General features: G+C 39.1%; 1 protein-coding gene across 3 annotated transcripts in view; it reads left to right on the top strand.

The window, feature by feature from the left end:
* Positions 1 to 22,373, top strand: part of KATNAL1 (katanin catalytic subunit A1 like 1) — a 133,411-nt gene that overhangs the window by 38,517 nt on the left and 72,521 nt on the right. The window contains exons 1-3 of one of the 3 annotated variants that reach the window (XM_072611834.1): positions 570 to 716; positions 4,277 to 4,377; positions 21,397 to 21,572. In XM_072611834.1, coding sequence (XP_072467935.1) covers positions 21,411 to 21,572 — 162 coding nt within the window. In that variant the 5' untranslated portion in view covers positions 570 to 716; positions 4,277 to 4,377; positions 21,397 to 21,410. Of the gene's footprint in view, positions 1 to 505; positions 717 to 4,276; positions 4,378 to 21,396; positions 21,573 to 22,373 lie in introns of those variants that run through there. The other 2 variants (XM_072611833.1, XM_072611835.1) reach the window with 2 other exon arrangements.

Below are 22,373 nucleotides of genomic sequence, written 5' to 3'. Positions count from 1 at the left end.
TATCCCTTTCCACCTTAGCATACCACTACTTCTCAGGAAACGGCTGATGCAGTCAGTCTGGCTGTCTTCCTGGTCCTCACGTCGGGCCTTTACAACAGCTGGTCTTTTTTAAAAATTATTCTTATTGAGTATTTACACGCAAAAACCACCTTGTGGTCCAAATTCTGCACCCCCCCCCCCCCCCCGCCCCCTCGTTATGAATCTTCTCCATGCCCAGGCATCAATGCCCTCCTCCGGAAGCGTCGGACTCCTGGTGCCTCTCCGGACCCCCCAGATCTATTCTGTAAGAGCCGGGATAGGCACGGGCACCGGCCGCTGGTCCACGGCCCCCCGGCGCTCGCAGGGGCCGGCCAGGTGTTAGGACAGGGCAGAAATGACAGGCCCCGGCGCTCCGGGGGCGGGGCTTGCTGGCTCGCCACCACGCCCTTTTTTCTCCCCCTTTCATCTCCTCCTTTTCTCCTGCCCCCTCCCGCTCACTGCCCCCCTCCCCAGAGCAGCTTGTGGCTCCGCCCCTTCATCGGACTCAGCACGCGCTCCGTCCGCTCTCCCCCCGCCCCCGCCCTCCGCCACGCCCCTCCCGCCGCTGCCATGGTAACCATACGCGCCTTCGAGGACTAACGGAATCGTGGGAATCGTCGTAATCGTCGGTACGGACCTGCGGCCCCCCACAACACCCGCACCACGGCACATACTGTTCTCCGGGGCGCGACGTTTAGGTAAAGAGACTAGGGGAGTTGGAGGACTCCTGGGAAAGCGGGTGGAGCGGGGGAGGAGGAGGCTGACCCCTCCCTCGCCTCCTCCTCGACCCGGCCGGGGCTCTGGGCCGCAGTCCGAGGGTGCTGCGGGGTTCGGGGCTTGGCTTTGCGGGAGAGGGAGAAGCGCGAGGGCTTCGCGCTGCATTGTGGGAAATGTAGTTCGGTCTTTCTTCCGGCTCGCGCTCTTCTGCTGGGGGTCTGAAGACCGAGGACTACAAACCCCAGCGGGCGTGACGGGGTGGGGGAGGCGACGGGGAGATGACTATGTAGGGATGAGCATTCCCATTTTCTTTTTATCCGCCTTCCAAGTAGCTATTTGGAGGGTCTTCTAGTGCTGTAAAAAGGGAATGGGGGGGACGTGGGACCTGGACTGCCCCTTGCCTCCCACTCCCCCGTCCCTCCATCCCCCCATCCCACCGCAGGTGTTCTGCAGCCTCTCGCCGGGCCACCGCCCTACGTGCTGCCCCCTCTTCCTCCCCCTCGCCCCCAAAGGCACGCCCTTGGGCCTGCCGAGAGGCATAGACCCCCTTGTCTGTTTTCACAGGGCCGAGGAAGACATTCTATTTAAGGAGATTTTCTTATTCTTGTATTGCAACAGTGTAGTAGTTAATCGTTGTTCCGGCTTGCTCAAGGCTTTTAGAAGCATTGTTCTGTAAGATTTAATAATTGTCCGCTTAATAACCCGTGCCAGTCCCGCTGCCAAGACGTGGGAATTAAAAGAAAGACAAAGTCAAAAATTAATAGCTTTTATGTAGTTCCTGTTACGTGCCGATTTACAAGTATTATCGTATATCCCAGCAACTCCGGGAGTTAGATGCAGTTATCCTTGTCTTACAGTTGAAGAAACTGAGGAAAGGCTGGATTTGAAGCTGATTTTAGGCCCTTCCGCCCACTTAGCTGTTCACCAAAACATTTCCCAGCTCTCAAAAAGAGTTCAGTCTAAGACAATATGCAGACAACCATGTGTAAACAAGATGTTGATAGGATAAGCTGGAGCTAATCAACAGAAGGTACGAGCAGTAAGGGAGATAGGGAAATTTCAGGGTTGGAAAGACTGTAGGTCATGTAGTCCAACAACCCCCTCCCCCATTTAAAAGAGAAGAAAACTTAGGTTGGACAAATGACTCCCCCTGGGTCACACAGGAGGTAGACCTCATCTTTCCTGACTTCTTGTCCAGTCTTCTTTCCATTGTTAACTTTATTCCTACCAAAAATAATTATGGATGGGGTAAGAATAACTGAGTTTTCCAGGTGGTGTTCCAAATACATAGAATAGTCTGGTTATTAAACAGTGTATTTGTATTTTCTATCACTTTACATTAAATAATATCAGAGAGTCAGGAGAAATAACACAAAGCTATTCAGGGAACATCTGAGCCTGTCACATGTTTTATCTACTTCTGGAGCTTGTATTGGTGGAGACAGAACTGGAAGTCAAGAGTCTAGATTACAGCCCTGACTCTTGGAACTAATAATAAAAATAACAGCAACACGGATAATTAGTAGTAGTAGCAGCAGCAGCAGTAGTTAGTAGGTAGTACCTAACATTTATGTTTTAAATGCATGATTTCATTTGAGCTTCATGAATTCCGTGAAATAGGTACTCTAGGTATTGTTAGCACTATTCTACAGATAAGGAATAAATGAAAAAAATGTATTACGCTCTTACTATTTGCATTGTACTAAGTAAGTGCTGGGGATTTAAAAGAAAGACAGCCCCTCCTCTCAAGGAGTTTGAATTCTAATGGGGGAAACAGCGTGCAAAGGGCCGTGGAAGTACTTTGGTCCGGAAAGTTACTGGATGGCGATTAGGATCACAGGGGAGTAAATCATAAAGTCACAGAATTTGAGAGGTGATAAAGAACTCAAGAGACCATCCAAACCAAGCCATACTTCTCACTGTGAAATATGGGACAATGTTTTTCCAGCCTCTGTTTTAAGGCCTCTGAGAAGGTCCTCTCTAAGTCAGCCCGTTCCACTTTAGGACAGCTTTATTTATTAGGAAGCCTCAAGTTCCTTCTTTGCAACTTCCCCTTGCTCCTGGTTCTGCCCTCTGGGGCCAAAAAGACCAAATACTAGCACTCTTCTGCATGTCAACCCTTCACATACTTGAGGAATTGTTATAACTCCCCAGAGTCTTTTCCTCTTCCACAGAAACATCCCAAGTCTTTTCAACCAATGCTTGTATGACATAGGCTCAAGGCCTTTTACTATCCTAGTTGCCTTTTCTGCACATTCTTTAGTTTATAAATATTTTTTCTTAAACTCTGATGTCTGGAATGCAATATTCCAGATGTGGTACAAGGTAGAGTACGGATGGACTAGCTAGGAAAGATCTTTAAGCCTGGAGTCAGAAAGACCTGAGTTCAAGTTCTGCTTCAGATGCTTATTAGATGTGTATTTCCCATAGCAAGTTACTTAGTCTCTGTCTGCCTTGGCTTCCTCATCTGTCAAATAGGGATAACATTAGCGCCTACCTGCCAGGGTTGTTGTCAAATTCTCAAATGCGATAATATTTGTTAGGGCTTAGCATACTAGTAGGTGCTTAATAAATGCTTGTTCCCTTTCCTGATGACCTCATTTATGGAAGCTCTGCATCTCTTAATGCAGCCAAAGATCTCATTAAATTCTGTGGACACTACTGATTCATACTGAGCTTGTAGTCCACTAAAACCTCCATGCCTGTTGCAGAACTGCTGTTTGCCCCCTGCACCTAATACTTGTCAGATTGATTTTTTTTGTACCCAATTTCAAGACTTAAGATTTTCAACTTATTAGAGTTAGCCCAATGCTCTAGTCTGTCAAAATACTTTTGAATTCTGACTGTCATCCATTGTGTTAGCTTTGTGTCATCTGCAAATTTGATTTAAATAGCACAGGGCCATGTAGTGATCTCTGCAGCACTCTCCTGGAGATCTCTTCCCATGTCAGTATCAAACAACCTGCTTTTTGAGTCTTGCCATCTAACCAGCCCTGAGTCCATCTAATTGCAGTATTATGTTACTATTGTCTCTTATTATGGTCTAGTCTACATCTCTCCATCTTCTCCACCATAATGGTGTATGAAATACTTTATCAAAAACTTGGCTAAATTCTAAGTAAACTCTATCTACAGCATTTTTCTTATTGGTTTAGTAATGCTGTCAAAAAAGGAAATGAGGTTAGCCTGGCCTGATATGTCTGAGGCAGCTAGGTGGTGCAGTGACTAGAGCACTGAGTCTGGGTCAGGAAGAACCTAGATCAAATCTGTCCTCAAACGCTGACCAACTGTGTGACCCTGGGCAAGTCACTTAACTGCTGTTTGCCTCAGTTTCCTCATCTGTGAAATAGGGATAATGATAGCACCTATCTCCCAGGGTTGTTGTGAGGATAAAATGAGATAATTGTAAAGTGCTTAGTACAGTGCCTGTTACATAGTAGGCATGATATAAGTATTAGCTATTGCTATTATCATTGTATATTCTTGATGAAGCCAGGCTGACTTTTTCTATTCACTACTTTCCTTTGTACATGTCTGCCAGCCATCTCTTCAGTGCAAGTGTTCTTAATATGGGAACTTGGATGGAAGAAAAATACATCTTTATTTTCACTAACCTCAACTGAAATTTAGTGTTTCTTTCAGGTAAAGTTAAAAAATATATATATATATATATATATATATATATATATATATATATATATATATATATATATATATATATATATATATATATATATTCTGAGAAGGGTTTCATAGGCTTTACCAGATTGCCAAAGGGTCTGTGGATGACAAAAGTTAAGAGTGCCTGCTTTAATGATTGAATCACCTGTCCAATAATGATGATAGAGTTGATTTGATCATGGTTCATGGTTCCAGGAAAGTGGGGTGAGGAGAGGGCAGGAGGAAAGGGTCCATGAAAGTGTCCAAAGCTTTTGGTGAGGCTGTGGAGGACCAGGGCAGAGAGTAAGGAGTGAAGACAGTCAAGCACCAAGTCTGGTGCTTTCTTGAAGTATTCCCTGTGTTCTCATGTAGAGAGGGGATGTGCATGTAGACTGTTGCTTTTGAACTGTTCCTGGTCCTTTTGAATAATGGAGTTCCTCTTCTGTCATACCCTGTCTGCTAGGGCACCCTGTTTGTGTGTAAAAGATAAATGCAAATGTGTAGGTTACTTTTTCGCCTTTATTGGGAGCTCTTTTAGGTCTTATTGTCATCAGGTCAGAATGGGAATTACAGTAAAAGCATGAAAATGAGAAGTAATTTTAAAATATTGTATACTTTTTTGGACACAACATCAGTTCAGTACTTTGAAACATGTCATCTGTTACTGAGCATACTAACGTCCATTCACATTTTGTTGAAATTTGCAGAATGGTAGCATGCACAAACGTCATACATACCAGGGGCCACATTCCCATTTCTGTGAAAGAAAATTGTTGTGCTTTTGCAGAATATTTCTGGCTTATTTGGGCAGAAAGGAGGTAATTAAACATTCAGTCATGATAACAATTCTTTTCATCCACAGTGGAATGTCAGCAATTATATCTGTGACTTCTTTAAAAGCAGTTTTCTCATGCTTTCTAAGATCGTATTAGATAATGTATCTTGATAAGGATTTTTTTTTTTTTTTGAGAAACATCTGGCTTGACTGAGAGGTTGTTAATCCATGGGATGGTTTTCTAAGATAGGCTGTATAACTTCCTTTGATAGTACTTAAGATTCCCTTGTTTTTTGTTGATTTGTCTTCCTCTCTAAAAATGAGGTGGACTAAATAACCTTTTTAAAGCACATTTCCAACTTAAGTTATTCTGCACATTATTTATTGTTTATCAAAAGTTCCTCTTAAGAAGCCAATTGAAATATAAACCCTAACTTGAAACCTTTGTTTACATTTAAACCTTTTCTTTTGTTCCTTTTAGTATTTTCCATAGACACTTACTCTTTATTGTTGCTAAACAATATTTAGGTATACACAGGCATTTACATCATTGCCACTTAATACATGGTTACGAAGTGCTGACTAAGATTAGCTTTTTAGGGTATGGTTTCTTAAGATCACAAACCGGAGGCCCTTAGTATGAGAATAATCCAGTTAAGTGTCTTGTCCATAGTGGACTCATTTAAATTTGTTGTAAATTCACTTCAGCAGACTTCAACATAATATAACTATAAACATAAAAATAAGAAAAGTGTCTGTTTTTCTTTGAAAGAATTTTTATCTCATTTAAGCTTCACAGAAATTAGGGACTTGCCCATGGTTGCATAACTAGTAAGTATCAGTGGTAGAATTTGTACCCAGGCCTTCTTAATTCCTGCACTCTGTCCTTTGTGAGACAGCACACTGTTTCTCCAAGAATACTTGGTGAATATGATATGGAATAAAACAGAACTTTAGAGGAGAAAAGAATTAGAGAGATCATCAAATGTAACACCATTATTTAGTGTGTCAGACAAATTACTTGGTACAACATTGAGGACATTTAATAAGGCAACTTTATTGGTAGAAGGAAATGAAGTAATATTTCCAAATCAGTTACTTCTGTGATGATGACTGAAGTAGATGACTGATTCTGATGAACTGAAGGGGTATCAAGATAGAATTTCCTTTAAGATATCTATGTTCATATCTATATAGATGTAGATTAATCCAACTTTAGCTCATGCTGCCATCTTGAACATCTGATCGCACATTCCAATAGCCTTTTCTCCTTTGGGATCTTTCTGTAATACTTGATAGTTTTGACCATTTTCTTTAATTCTGGATCCTCTGCTGCTTTGACTATTGTGACAAAGCCACTTTTTGGTTCCTTTGCTGGTGGCTGTCTCCTAAGTCTCTTTTCTTTTGTCTTCTCTTTCTATGTGATCTTTGTCATCAATCTCTTCCACTCCTATTTTTTAAAATATTATCTTTATGAAGATGATTCCAAAATCTGTAAATCCAACTCTAGCCTCCAGCCCAAGCTCCATTCCCACAACTCCAACTGGTTATTAGAAATATTAACCTCAATGCAAACTTAGGCGTCAGTTGGCAAACATTTTTTAAGCACCTGCTATGAGCCAGAGTCAGGGGTAGGGAACTTGTGGCCTGGAGGCCACATGTGGTCTTCTATGCCCTCAGGTGCGGCCTTTTGACTGAGTCCAAGTTTTATAGAACAAATCCTTTTATTAAGGTATTTGTTTTGTGAAGTTTGGATTCAGTCAAAGGGTCACACTTGGGGACCTAGAGGCCCATATGTTACCTAGAGGACCACAGGTTTTCCACCCCTGTGCCAAGCTCTGGGCAAAGAAAGGCAAAAGACAGTCCCCATTCTCAAGGAGTTCACAGTCGAATGGGAGCGACATCATACATACATACCTACACACACATATATATGCTAAGTTGGAGATAAAAATAAAGGGAAGGCATTAGAATTAAGGGGGATTGGTCTAGGCTTCTTGCAGAAGATGAGATTTTAGCCTGGGCATGAAGGAAGCCAAGGAAGTAAAGAGGTAGGGATGAGCTGAGAAGGCATTCCAGGCATGGAGTGGAGTGGGGGTGGGGGGCAGCCAGTGAAAATGAAGTAAGTTTGGAGATGGAGTATCTAGTGTAAGAAATAACAGGGAGACCAGGGTCACTGGAATGCAGAGTATGTAGATGGTAGGGAGGGGAGGTGTATAAGGTCAGAAGACTGAAAAGGTAGGAAGAGCTAGGTTGTGAAGGACTTTGAATGCCAAACAAAGGATTTTATATTTGATCCTGGTGGTGATAGGAAGCTGCTGGATTTTGTTGGGGATGTGACATGGTCAGACCTATAACTTTAGGAAGATTAATTTGACTTCTGAGGGGAGGATGGATTGGAGTAGGGTGAGACTTGAGGCTGAGAGACTAACCAGAAGGTCCAGATGTGAGGTGACTCAGACTATTACCAGTTCTGGCAGTGCAAGAGGGGGAAGAAATGTTACAAAGGTGAAATTGACAGGATTTGACAACTGATTGGATATGAAAAGTGAGAGAGGGAGGAGTCAAGGATGACACCTAGGTCATAAGCCTGCGGGACTGGAACCATGGGGGTACCCTAGACAGTAATAGGTAAGTTTGGAAGGGGTAAGGTTTGGGAGGAAAGTAATGAGTTCAGTTCTGGATATATTGAGTTTAAGATTTCTCTAGGATATGGAGTTTGAGATGTTCAATAGACAGATATGAGGTTGGAGGTTAGAAAGAAATGTTAGGACTGGGTAAATTGATCAGAAAAATCATCAAATGAAAGCTAGAAAGAGAAGAGAAGAGGGTCCATGACAGAGGTCAGGGGGGATACTTATGATCAGCAGCCATGATCTGGACAATGGTCTGGCCAGAGGGACAGAGGAGTGGTCAGGCAGGTAGGAGGCAAACTGTGATAACATGGTATCAGGAAAACTAGAGAGAAGAGAGATTCAAGGCAAAAAGGGGGATTGGCAGTGCCAAAGGCTGCAGAGGGGTCAAGAAAGATGAGGACTGAGAAAAAGCCATTGGATTTCGCAATCAAGAGATCATTGGTAACTTTAGAGAGAGCTATTTAAGTTGAATGATGAGGTCTGAAAACCAGACTGCAGAGAGTTAAGAAGAGAGTGAGAGGAATGGAAGAAAGTCTTCTAAGGAATTTAGCCACAAAAGGGATTAATGAGGATGGACAGATCAAGTGAACATTTTTAAGAATGGGGGAGATATGGACATATTTGTAGGTGGTAGGGAAGTAGCCACTAGACAGGGAAAGACTGAAGATAAATGAGGGAGTGAGATTGATGGGGGGGGGGCATTCTGTGGGAGAAGTGCTGTCAAAACTGAACCCTCCCATTGCCTTTAGGATAAAATGCAAACTCATCAGTGTGGCATTTAAAGTCTTCCACTGACTGGCTCCTACCTACCCTTCCAGCTTTATGCTGTACTACTCTCTTTCATGAACCCTCTGTCCCATGAACACTGAACTTGTTTCTGAACTTGAGTGTTTATCTCTTACCTCTGTGCATTCATTCATACGGCTGTACCTGATGCATAGAAGCCATTCTCTCCTCATAGACACTTTTAGAAATCCTTGACTGTCTTCAAAGTTCAGCTCACGTGCCACCTTCTCTGGGAAGCCTTATTCCAGTATTCCTTAATTTACTTTGTCCTCTACTTATTCCTTGTACAGTAGAACTTACATTTCTTGAAGGTAGGGATTTTTGTTTTTTCTTAATATTCCTGGTAGTTAGGTCAGTTCCTTTTGTTAGTAGGCAAAACAAATATTTGACTTGAACTTACCATCTCTTCTATACCCAAACACAACTTGGCCTTTCCCCTAACTCTTCAAAAGAGGAAAGAGTACAGCCTACAAATGCTAGGCCAGTGAGCTTGAATTTGATTCCTAGGATTGAATCATCAAAAAAGTGATTAGTGAACATCTTAGAATTATTAGAAATGGTGATAACAAAGACTCCAGCATAGCTTCTTCAAGAATAGGGCATTGCAAACTGACCTCATTTCCCTCCTTCCCTTCCTTCCTTCCCTTCCTTCCTTTCCTTCCTTCCTTCCTTCCTTCCTTCCTTCCTTCCTTCCTTCCTTCCTTCCTTCCTTCCTTCCTTCCTTCCTTCCTTCCTTCTTAAACTAGTAGATGGAGGAAATGTTGTGAATAGAGTTTGCCTACATGTTAGCAGGCTTTTCATAAAATATTTCACACTATTCTTATGGTGAAAGAATGTGGGGAGGCATCATATAATTAGATGATTTCAGAACTTGTTGGAGGACTAGTGGAGTACTCTAGGGATCTGGGCTTGGCACTGTGCTATTTAACAGTTTTTCCTTCTTCAGTGATTTGAATAAAGGCACAGATGACATGCATATCTATTTTCAGATGACACAAAGCTGAGAGAGGGATGGCCAACACTATGGATGACAGAGTAAGGATCTAAAAAGATCTTGATCATTAGGCTGCATGTAATAAATTGAAATGCAACTGATAATGTAAAGCCTGATGCTTGGTTATGAAAAGCTTTACAAGTACAAGATTGGTAAGGCATGGTTAGAGAACAGTTCTGAAAAAGTACTGGAGTTTTTAGTGCATTTGCAAGCCCAATATAGATCAGCAAAGCCAATGAAGTCTTGGGCTTCGTTTAAAAAGCATAGCTTCCTGGAGGTAATGGTCTCAGTGTATTCTGCCTTTGTGAGACCTTGTCTGGAGTACTGTGTTGAGCTTTGAACACCATGATTTAAGAAACACACGATAAACTGGAGAATGTCCAGAGGAGAACCACCAGGATGGTGAGGACCTTGAGCCCATGTCATATGAGCATTGGCTGAAAGAACCTGGGGATGTTTCTTCTGGAGAAAACTCAGAGGCTTTATAACAATTATTCTTAAATATGTGAAGAGCTGTCATGTGGAGGAGTGCCTGTACTTGTTCAGTTTGGCCTCAGAGGGCAAAACTAGGAGTAGGTGGGAGTTGCAAAGAGGGAGATTTGGTCTTGATGGTAGGAAAAACTTTTTTTTACCATTTGGAGCTATGTCAAAGTGGAATGGGCAATGTAGAGAGGCATTGGATTCCTCTCTTTGTAGGGCTTCAGGCAGAGGCTATCAGGTTAGTTATACTGCACATTAGTTCTGACTGTCATGTTGGATTAGAACTCTGTTGAGGTTCCAACCTCCTCCCAGACTTTATGATTCCTTGCAATCATACAGGTGCAGCATTGTACCCTCATACCTTTTTCTTTCATCCTTCTCATAAGCTCCATATTAAGATTTTTTTTTTGAAAGGGAAAACACAGGAAAGGAAAGGAAAGAAAGATGCCCAGTTGACTTGGGTTTACTCAACAAATATTTGTTACATGAATGCTATGGTCTCTTTATGCTTCAGCCTCCTAGTCAGAGTATAATCCTACCCAATAAGCCAGTGGTTCCCAGTTATCTCTGGGATCAAATTCAAGCTGGGACTCCCATGGGCCCTGCCCAGGTCTCTTCTGGACCTTCCTAGCTTTAGAGTGATTATCAATAGTAACTGTTGCTGTTTCCCACCCAGCCTGATGTCTTTGTTTTTTCTTGACCTCATTGAAGGGGCCATGCCATAGCTACTTCTTAAACTAGCCTATTCAGTTAATGAGCATTACCTCATCCTAAGTGAGTACCTGCAAAGACCTTGACCTAAAGGGCCCAAGGCCTCCCAGTGCATTCTGGGTCACCTCCAGTCATCTTGATGACTATCTGGTCACTGGATTCAGAAAGCTCTGGAGGAGAAGTGAGGCTGGTGACCTGCACAGCCCTCCCTCACTCAAAACAAAGTCAAGTGCAAGTCATGGCATCATTTCTCTGATGGCATGGTCTTCTTCAGCAACAAAGGATGAACACAAAGCTGCATATCCAAGTATTTACTAAGGTTTGACATTAGACCTGTTCTTTCTTCTCTTACTCTAATCACCCTAGGACAAGTCCTTAGTTCTTTTTGCCTAATCTATTACGATAACTTCCTAAATGATTTCACTTGCCATCCTTTACACATTTGTTACTCAAAATTACTTTCCTAATGTATAGGCCTGTTTGTATCACTCCCCTATTGACAGTGGCAATGGTCTCTAGTATCTACTATGGTCCTCTGAGGGATTAAAAATGTTTTTTTAAGGACTCTAGGATAGGGATAATAGACTTGTGATTGCATTGATATAGGGAAATACCAGGAGGAGGAATCTCCCTTGTCAGTGTAGGTTAGCACCTTCTCTGAAATTTAGAGTCTCACAGAGCTCCCTGTAATACTGAGAAGTGATTTACTCTAGATCTCACAGCCAGCATGAGTCAGAGTCATCATTTGACCTGAAGACTTCCTGGCTTTGAGGTCAGCTCTGTTCACTGTGTCACACTGCTTCTCTTTGTAAGGAGGCTGAGCAAATAAGCAAATGTATATTTTGTAGACTGAATAAATAACATATCTGTACTGTTGAGATTAGTAAGATATGTTAAATATTTATATAAGTAAATTCATTTATAAGTGCTAATGTATTCATAGTAGCTTTTAGTCATTTTTAAAATCATTATATGTTACTAATAGGACAATTACTGTTGTGTGGTTCTGAACATTTTTTTAATATTAAAAAGATTGGGAGCTTACTAGTCTGTAGGATAATATCACCTCGCTAGCATGGCATTTAAGGAGCCTACCTACATTATCAGTTTTTAAAAAAATTAATATTTTATATTTTCCCCAATTATATATAAAAACAATTTTTAACATTTGTTGTTGGTTTTTTTTTAAGTTTTGAGTTCCAAATTCTATTTCTTCTTCCCTCTTTTCCCCCCTCCGGGAGAGGGCAAGCAGTCTGATATAGTTTATATACGTGTGTAATCATGTAAAACATTTCCTTATTAGTCATTTTGTACAAGAAGACTTGAACAAAAAAGAAAAAAAGTGAAAAATAGTATGCTACAGTCTGTATTAAGACATCAGCTCTTTTTTGGAGGTAAATAGTATTTTTTCATCATGAATCCTTTGGTGTCTTGGATCATTGTAGTTATCCCTTCCACATTGTGGGGGTTAATGTAGTGCCCCTGCGATCTGGAAAATGCATGTAAAAGTTTTTGGCCCTCCATTTGCACCAGAGAAGAAGTTTGAATTTTTTCTTTTTCTTTTATGGGGTGTTTACAGTACCTTCTTGTAAAATTTGGGTTGATATTAGGCATATATACATATATTTTGTATATTTCTGAGTTTCTAAACTTTTTCTGTGTCATCTGCTGGCCTTCAGGTGTTGCCTGCAGCTTCTGCAACACTCCCTCAGAATTCCTATTTGGTTTCTTATGCTGATTTGTGATATATTGAAACTGTAATGGGAAAAATCACAGTGTGGAGGGGATAACTATATTGTTGAGAATAGCTAAGTCATTCACAGTTCTTCATTGTACTGTAGTGGTGTTATTGTATACAGTGTTCTGGTTCCATCACTTTACTTTGTATCAGTTCATGTAAGTCTTTCCAGGTTTTTCTGAAATCTCCATCACAATCATCTGCCACAACTTATTTGGTCTTTCCCCTATTGATGGACATCCATTCTATTTCCAATTCTCAGCCACCACAAAAAGAACTTCTTCAGATATTTTTGTACAAATAGGTTGTGTCCCCCCTTTAAAAAAATCTCTTGCTGGATCAGAGGGTATGCATGGTTTTACTATCGCCTTTTGGGCATAGTTCCAAATTGCTCTCCAGAATGATTAGAGCAGTTCACAACTCTCTCATGTATGCCCCCTTTTCAGATATGTTTCTTGTAAACAACATATTGTTGGATTGTGGTTTAATTCATTCTGCTATCAGTCTCTGTTTTATGGGAGAGTTTATCCCATTCACGTTCGCAGTTATGATTACTATCTGTGTCTTTCCCTCCATCCCCTTTCCCCTTGTTTATGCTTTTAGTTCTCCCTTCTCCTTTCCCCTCCACAATAGTTTTAATTTTTGACCACCACCTCCCTCAGTCTTCCCTCCCTTCTTTCAGCCCCCCTCCCTTTTAATCCCTTTTTCCCTTACTGCTTCTTCCCTCCCTTTTAGCCTCCCCTCCCTTTTCTTTCCCCCTTCCCCTCCTACTGCCTATAGAGCTAATTGTATTTCTGTACTTAACTGAGTTTGTTGTACCCCCCTTGAATCCAATCAAATAAGAGTACCTCTCAAATAATGCTCATCTCCCTCCCCTCTTTCCCTCTACTGTAATATATTTTTGTGCCTCTTCCTATGATGTAATTTATTTTTTTCTGCCTCCTCCTTTTCACATCTCCCTTTACAATCCCTTCACACCCTTAAATCACATTTATTATCATCACATCATTTAATTTATACCCACTTCCCCTATCTATGTATATCCCCTTTACATTTCATAATAAGTATACAATTCTCAAGATTAACAAGTATCATGTTCCCTTATAGGGATGTAAACAGTTTGCCCATATTGTGTAACAGGTTTTTTTTTCCCCCTGTTTACCTTTTTATATCTCTCTTGAGACCTGCGTTTGAAGATCAAATTTCCTATTGAGTTCTGGCCTTTTCATGAGGAAGGTCTGGAAATCCCTTATTTCATTGAATGTCCATCTCTTTGCCTGAAATATTATGCTCAGCTTTCCTGGGTAATCCTTGGTTGTGGTCCCATCTTCTTTGCCTTTCGAAATATCATATTTCACTTCCTTCAATCTTTTAATGTAGAAGCTGCAAGGTCCTGTGTAATCCTGACTGTAGCTCCTCGATATTTGAATTGTTTCTTTCTGGCTGCCTGCAGTATTTACTTCTTCACTTGATAGCTCTGGAATTTGGCAACAGTATTCCTTGGTGTTTTTAGTTTGGGGTCCCTTTCAAGAGGTGAACAGTGAATTCTTTCAATGACTGTTTGGCCCTCTGGGTCTCGGACTTCTGGGCAATTTTCCTTGATGATTTCTTGGATGATATTGTCCAGGCTCTTTTTTTCATCATGGCTTTCTGGTAGACCAGTAATCCTTAGATTTTCTCTTTGGATCTATTTTCCAGGTCATTTGTTTTTCCAATGAGATATTTTACATTTTTTTCTAGCTTTTCATTCTTTAGATTCTGTTTGACTGATTCTTGATGTCTCATAGAATCATTAGCTTCCATGTAACCAATTCTATTTTTTATCGATTTTTCTTCAGTTAACTTTTGCATCTCCTTTTCCTTTTGTCCAAGTGTTCCTTTTAAGGAGTTATTTTCTCCAGTTAGGTTTTGTATTTCCTTTTCCATTTGTCCAGTTGTCCTTTTAAATTCTTCTGTGATTTCTTTTTTCATATTTTTAAAGTCATTGGTCATTTTTTCTTCTGTTTCTCTAATTTGGGTTTTAAAATCCTTCCTGAGCTCTTCCAAGAAGGCTCTTTGTGCTTCAGACCAGTTCATATTCCTTTCTGAAGTTTCAGATGGGAGTACAGTCTAAATGCTGACCTTTTTGGTATTTGTGTTTTGGTTCTTGTCCCCATAAAAAGATTCTGTGTTCTTTTCTTTTCTGCTTTGCCTCTTACTCATGATAATTACCCTTTTCCTGACTTTTAAGGTAGATCTCTGTGCCTGGTGCACAGGAGGCTCTGTTCCACATTTCTTGTGCCTAAAACTTGAGGCTTTGTGTGTTGTGGCCTCTGGTTCTTTCAGCTAGAAGCTAAAATGCTGCAACTCACCTGGTGCTGAGCTGGTTGGTGTTGGAAAGCAGAAGCCAGGTGAGATATTTTTGGGTTTCCCTGTAGTTGCCCTGGAGCTAGCTGCATTAAGTGTGGGGGAGGAGTGGCCTAGAAGTTGGAGGTCTCCTCTGCTGAGCTAGAGCATAGGCAAGCTCAGTTGTGTGCTAGTGTCTTCCCAATTCCCCTGGGGTGCTGAGGCATGCCTGGGGTCCTGGTGTTGGCAGTTGCTGGCTTCATTCCCCTGGGGCTCAGAATTTTCTCCCAGTTTGTAGAGGTGGGGCTGTCTGGGACAGCTTTGATTCTGCACTGGTTCCCTTTGGCCTCAGCAAGAGGAACCTTCCTTAGTGATCTTCCTAACCTCACGGGCTAAGAGTCTCTTTACCCCTTCTGCTGCTCCCACTGTTCCAGGGTTTTTCCCAGGGAGATATTCTCTAGGCTTATCAAGGTCAGCAAGGGGAGGGAGATAGCAATTATCAATCACTCTGCCATCTTGGCGCCCAGAACTGGAACTCAATTTGCATTTCTCTAATCAATAGTGATTTAAAACTTTTTTTAATCTGACTATAGATAGCTTTGATTTCTTTTTCTAAAAATAACTTCATATCCTTTGACTATCAATTGGGGAATGACTTGTATTCTTATACATTTGATTCAGTTCTCTATGTATTTGAGAAATGAGGCCATTGTCAGAGATACTTGCTGGAAATTTTTTTTATCCCAGTTTTCTGCTTTCTAACTTTGGTGGCATTTGTTTTGTTTGTGCAAAAACTTTTTAATTTTATATAATCAAAATTATTCATTTTGCATTTCATAATGCTTTCTATCTTTTATTTGGTCCTAAATTTTTCCCTTATTCATAAATAGGAAAGGTAAACTATTTCATGCTCTCCTAATTTGCTTATGGTATCACCCTTTATGTGTAAATCATGTACCCATTTTCATCTTATCTTAGTATATGATGTGAGATGTTGGTCTGTGCCTAATTTCTTCCATACTATTTTCCAGGTTTACCAGCATTTTTTATCAAATGATGAGTTCTGATCCAAAGGCTTGAATCTTTGGGTTTATTAAACACTAGATTACTATAGTCATTTACTACAATGTATTATGTACCTAATCTATTCCACTGATTTATTATTCTTTTTCTATCTTACATTGATGATTACTGTTTTATAATACAATTTGAGATCTAGTTAAGGCTAGACTAATTTCTATATTCCATCCACATAAATGACTGGCTCTTTTCTGAGGTCTTTCCTTCTTCCCACTTTGTGTGTCAGCACAGGCTGTGCCCTCTGCCTAAAATTCACTACCTCCTCCTCCTCCTCCTCCTCTCTAGCACCCTCCTTTTTTTCTCCTCACCTGAAAGTGATCTTTCCTCTCAAATATTTCTAGAGCACTTAAGATCTTTCCTCTGCATAGAATAGTAGAAAGAGCACCAATCCTGGAGTCAGAAAACATTATTTTTCTGTGCTAGGAACTGTGCTGGGGATTCAAATAAAAAAAGTGAAACTTAAAAAAAATTAACAAAGGAATCTTTACTTTGAAGGCATAGTAAGAATAAAATACAGGTTTTTTCCCACAACACGTTGGAGGCCCACTCTTCTCTCATCCCATCCTAGTCTTGCTCACTGTTAGCATAGTTTCTGTATAACATTGGTCTCACCAAATTCATATCCAGATATGGCCTGATAGCCTGATGAATCCTCATCTCTGCTACCTCTATCCTTGGTCCAGAATGTCGTTCCCATATGTCACTTCTAGTTTAAAGCAATGATGTTGGACTGCCTGCAGAAAACTCTTGTTGGGACCCTCCCATGCTCTGATGGCAGAGACTTGTTCTCCTGACCTTTAGAAACTCACAAGATTGTAACTTCCATATTATTCTCCTTCACTTAGACTGATGAGGTAAAAGAATGAAGGTTCATTATAACAGGGCCACATGTTGGCCTCAACAGGGAGGCTTAAGACTTTCCCATATAGCTTTGTCTCTCACTGAATCCTGCCTTTGAAGGAGTCAGGGCAAGATCAAACAGACAAGTACTGACACTTACATTTTGGTTTTACACTCTGCCTCTGGATCAAAGGAGCCATGCTCAAATCTCTCTTCTGATGCTTTCTACCCGTGTTACCTTGCACAAGTCACTTCTTCATTTGTAAAAGGAGGGGAATAGATTAGAGGGTCCCTGAAGTCCCTTTTCCCTCTGCATCTAGGAGGCTTTGATTCTTCCATTATCCAAATCCTCTTTCCTTCATAAAAACTCAGGCCACTAATATTTATAGTTTTAGTTGTTTTTTTCAGCTTTCTCTGGGATTTTGATTAAGCAATATTCTTCACTTTTTAAAAACTTTAACACAGGATAATTTGTCACAGAATAAGATATACACACTAAGCAGAACGCAATGAACCTTGAGGATTTCAAGATGGATTATTATAGGATATATAGCTTTCAATGGAAAATCTTTTATTTCTGTTTTAAAAAATGAACAAAGAACCTAGGGATACATTGGTACCATGGAAAAATAAACGAATGAGGAGGCTTTCTCATGGACATTGGATAGATCTTTTGTGGGGCATTTTTGGAAAAGTATGAACAGCAGTTGCATTGGCATAGGGATGTTGCCATCTACTTGACGAAGGACATACTCATAGTGATGAAATCACAGATTTTTTTTCATAGTATCAAAGTAATTTGAGATATTGTGGATATATTATAAAGCTTAAAGGATTTGTGTAGATAGTTTTCATTAGTCAGTGTAGTTGAAAAAAAATTATTATCCAGTAGCCAGGCTTCTGGCAATGAAACTTTCAGAATTTAGTTTGCCTATTTCTTTTATGATTAAGCCACTGTCCTTGGTGAAGAATCTACACAAAGCTTTAACAGCAGTAGCAACAATAGCTAGTGTTTATATAGCACTTTAAGGTTTACAAAGTGTTTCCTGTTTTCATTTGATCCTCACAACATCTCTGGGAAGTATTATTATTCCCCATTTTACAGAGTAGGAAACTGAGGCTGAGAGAGTTTAAATGATTTTCTGAGGCTTACACAGCTAGTAAGTGTGTGAGGTGGGAGTCCAGGAACCCAGGATCTCCTCCACCCCATGATGATAATTTGAATAGTTAATTAATGGAAGTCATAGTCAGGATCCTAAAAGATCTAGACAGGTCTGATAGATTGGCATTTTCCTTATGATAAGTAGTATTTATATAGAATCAAGATCCAACATTTTTAGTAATGGGAGGCTAAAGACTTTTCCTGTAAGAGTAGGGGTAAAGCAAGGACATACACTATCTACCATTGTTATTTCTAGAAATGCTAGCTATATGATAAAAATAAGGAATTGAGGCACTATGCATAGGTAAAGAGGAAACAAAACTCTTACTTTTTGTAAATGACATGATGGTCTATCCAGTGAAACCAAGAGAGTTAACTAAAAAGTTAATGGAAACAGTCACACCAAAGTTGTAGAAAATAAATTCACATAAATCCAGCATTTCTGTGTATTATCAAGAGAGCACAACAGAGATAGAAAAATTCCATTCAAAATAACTGCAGAATTTATGAAATATTTGGGAGTCTATCTGCTAAAACACAGGTACCTACATGACTACAATTACACAACACTCTTTACAGAAATAAACACAGAGATAAGTAATTGGAGAAGTATTTATATAATAAATATGCCAATAATTAGTTTGCTTATTCACTGCTATGCAGATCACACTGTCAAACAACTACTTTACACAACTAGAAAAAAATAATATTGAAAATTATATGTAGGAACAAAAAGTCAAGAATCTCAAGGGAAGTAATGAAAAGAAAGTGTGAAAGAGGGTGTTCTAGCAGTAACTGATCTCAAAATGTTGTTTGTCCTTCATGCTCAAAGAGGACCAATGACACCACAATGTTGAGGTCAAGGTACATTGAGCTTGACTGTGACAGATCAGTCCAGTATGAGCTTGGAAGGCTCTACCACAGGTCAGACACAAATAGTTTGTTTCAGTATTTGGGATGCAGATGCTTCTAGTGTTGCACATCTCATGTTTCCTTTGTGTTACTGTAGTTTTGCTTTGTTTATAAAGTACAGTGCCTTCTTTGATGTGGGCGTACCATGCTGGGTGGTCCTGTGCCAGTGTCTCTCATACTATAGTTCTTCAGAGAGACTTTGAGAGTGTCCTGTACTGCTTCTAATGACCACTGTGTGAGTGCTTACCTTGTGTGTGTTCTCCATAAAATAATCTTTTAAATAAACATTCTTTTGGCATTTAGGCTATGGGGTTAACCCATTGAAGTTGCACACTCTGCAGCAGAATTGAAATGGTTGGCTCAAGAGTACCTTAGTATCTAGTACCTTAACTTGCCAGATGATCTTCAAAATCTTCCTAAGACAATTCAAAAGGAAGTGGTTCAGTTTTCTGGCATGGTATTGATAGACTGTCCAGATTTCATAGACACAAAACACTGAAGTCAACATAATAGCTCTGGTAGACCTTCAGTTTGGTTGGTAGCTTAATACCTTTTCTCTTTCACTCTTTCTTTTGGATCCTTCCAGACTCTGAGCTAGCTTTGGCAATGTGAGTGTCAACCAAATCAGCCAGCACTGCACTATCGATATTTGAAACCATTGATTACAGCAACAACAAATGGAGAGATTTTGAATGGTGTGAATAAATTCACTTACCTTGGCAGTATATTTTCTAGGAAGTTTCACACAGATCTCAAAATATTCTACAGAGCCATAATCATCAAAACTATTTGGTATGGGTTAAAAAAAATAGGTCAATCAGTAATGAGATTAGGTACACAACATATAGAAACATCAGAGACCAAAAATTCCAGCTCTTGGGGAAAGGACAAAAACTTTTCAGAAAACTGCAAATCTGTCTGGCAGAGCTTAAGTAAAGATCACTCTCTCACACAAGATAGAGAAATAGACTCGATCGTTACATCGTTATATCAAAGCCATAAAACGGTCACATCATAAACACATTAGAGGAGTACAGAAGAAAATACCGTTTGCACAGTATCACAGAAGTTAAAATGGACAACTTTTACTACATAAAATTAAAAAAGTTTTTGCACTAACAAAATGAGTGCAAGCAAAATTACAAGGGATACAGTTAACTGGGGAAAAATCTTTGTAGCAAGTTAGTCTAAAGATCTCGTATGCAAGTTATATAAGTAACTGATTGGAATTTTTAAAAGCAAGAACGTTCCATAATGTCAAAGAATATGATCAGGAAGTTTTCAAAAGAAAAAAACCGAAACTATCTATATATGGAAATATGAATATATGAAAAATCCTCAAAATCATTGATCATTTCAGAAATGCAAATTAACCTGTCATTTCCACCTCACACCCATCATATTGACAAAGATGGCAAGTGAAAATGACAGTTGTTAGAAAGGCTGCAGGATAAGAGGTACACTAACCCACTGTTGATAGTTGTGAATTGGTTCAGCTATTCTAGGAAACAATTTGGATTTATTCCCTATTCTAGGAAACAATTTGGATTTATTCCCTCCAACCACTAAACTGCAAACCCTTTTACACTATGTCTTTACTTATAAGTCTGTTAGACCTCTTACCCCAAAGAGATTAAAGAAAGAAGAACCACATGTATAAAAATATTTTTATCAGTTTTTTTTTTTTGTTAAAACAAAGAACTGGAAACTAAGGGGGTGCACATCAATTGGGGATGGCTGAAGAAATTATGCATATAATGCAGTATTATTGTGATATAAGAAATAATGAAAGAGATGGTTTCAGGGAAACATAGAAAGACTTGTAAGGCTTGATGTAGAGTGAAGTGAGCAGAACCAGTAAAACAATTTATATAGCAACAACAGTATTGTAATGTAAAGCAACCTTGAATTTTGCTCATTGCAGCAACCAGCCACAATTCCACAGGGCTGATGCTGGAACATGGTATCCACTTCTTGGCAGAGAGATGGTGAATTTGAGCAGAATAAGACATATTTTTGTGTATAGCCAATGTGTGAATTTGTTTTACTTTACTTTAACTTTGTTAGAAGTTTTGCAGGGCTTTTCCCCCTAATTGAGTAGGAGGAGAGGGTACTAACTATAAGGTAGCAAAAAAAAAAAATCATTTGAGTATTTTTTTTTTAATACAAAAAGAGTATAGAGGAAAGGCCAAAAGGATTCACATCCAAGCAGAGAACATGTTGAAAGGTATGTATTGGTTTATTAAGAATTTAGAATTTAGCAAGTCATACATTGTGGAGACTCCATATCATGCACAGTTCTCTTTTTTTGTGTTCTACTGTATATATGGGAATGCCCATTGTATGTGGTGTTTGTTAAATTCAGAATAAAAAAAGTGATTTTTTTCAAAATAAGGAAAATACTGTTTGTTTTTAATAATAAGATGTATGCAGTTAACTGCCAGAAGTGGAAAATGCGTATTTTGGATTTAAAATGTTAAGTTATTGTCTAAAATCAAGAATAGAAATTAACACAATTTTTTATCTTTAAGGTCTTTCTCATTTAATTATTTTTTCTTTCAGATCTGTGAACAAAGATGAATTTGGCTGAGATTTGTGACAATGCAAAGAAAGGGAGAGAATATGCACTTCTTGGAAATTATGACTCTTCCATGGTATATTATCAGGGGGTAATACAACAGATTCAGAGACATTGCCAATCAGTCAGAGACCCAGCTGTCAAAGGCAAATGGCAACAGGTATGATCATACTATGGTATTTTTGTGTGGTAATACTCTTTTCTCTATTGTAGGCTTTAATTGAAAAATTTAAATGATGTTTTGTAACAAATAGGTATAAATATAAAATGTTTAAATTTATTTTTCAAATGTCCCTTGAATTTTTTTCATAACATGCAAGTTGTTGCTACTTAGTTGCTATTTATGATAATATATTTCATGACATGTATTTGAGGAATTTTAGGTTGTAATCAAATTCATTTTCTTTTCATGTTATTTCTTTTTAATTTGCTTAATTGTGTGTGACTATATATTTTGGAAATTAAAAATTATTTTCGTCAGCATTAGAATTGATGGTATTGTATTGTCCAAATGATTGCCATAGATAGGTTTAATTAGGAAACATTAGTTCATTATTTATTTTGTGCTTTTAAAAGGAAAGATAAGACATTTATTTAATTGGTTTTAAGACAATTACTTTATTTTCATTTTTGGTCTTTTAATGTATAATACTAGTTTACTTTTGTAAATCTTTTGTAACTTTGACCAAAAAAATCTGTATCATAGATACAGTATGTACAGTTCCAATGCAGTTTTTATAAGACTTGCCCCTTGAGAAATTTTTCCAGTCTTGTGAAAGACTTTATACAAATACAGTGAATGAGACAGTAAACTAATAAAGGAATTGCAGTCTATTTGTTTTTGTCTATTGATTGTACAATAGTACAAAATTAATCAAAATTTAGTCTTTAATTTTTCCACGAACCCTTACCATTTAAAACCTTTTAAAGTTAAAAGAACAAAGTCAATAATTTTAAAACA

The sequence above is a fragment of the Notamacropus eugenii genome, chromosome 5, assembly GCF_028372415.1.
Source record: "Notamacropus eugenii isolate mMacEug1 chromosome 5, mMacEug1.pri_v2, whole genome shotgun sequence".
Classification (NCBI taxonomy): Eukaryota; Metazoa; Chordata; class Mammalia; order Diprotodontia; family Macropodidae; genus Notamacropus; species Notamacropus eugenii.
The sequence above is the reverse complement of the archived record's forward strand: the minus strand, read 5'-3'. Positions and strand labels throughout refer to the sequence as shown.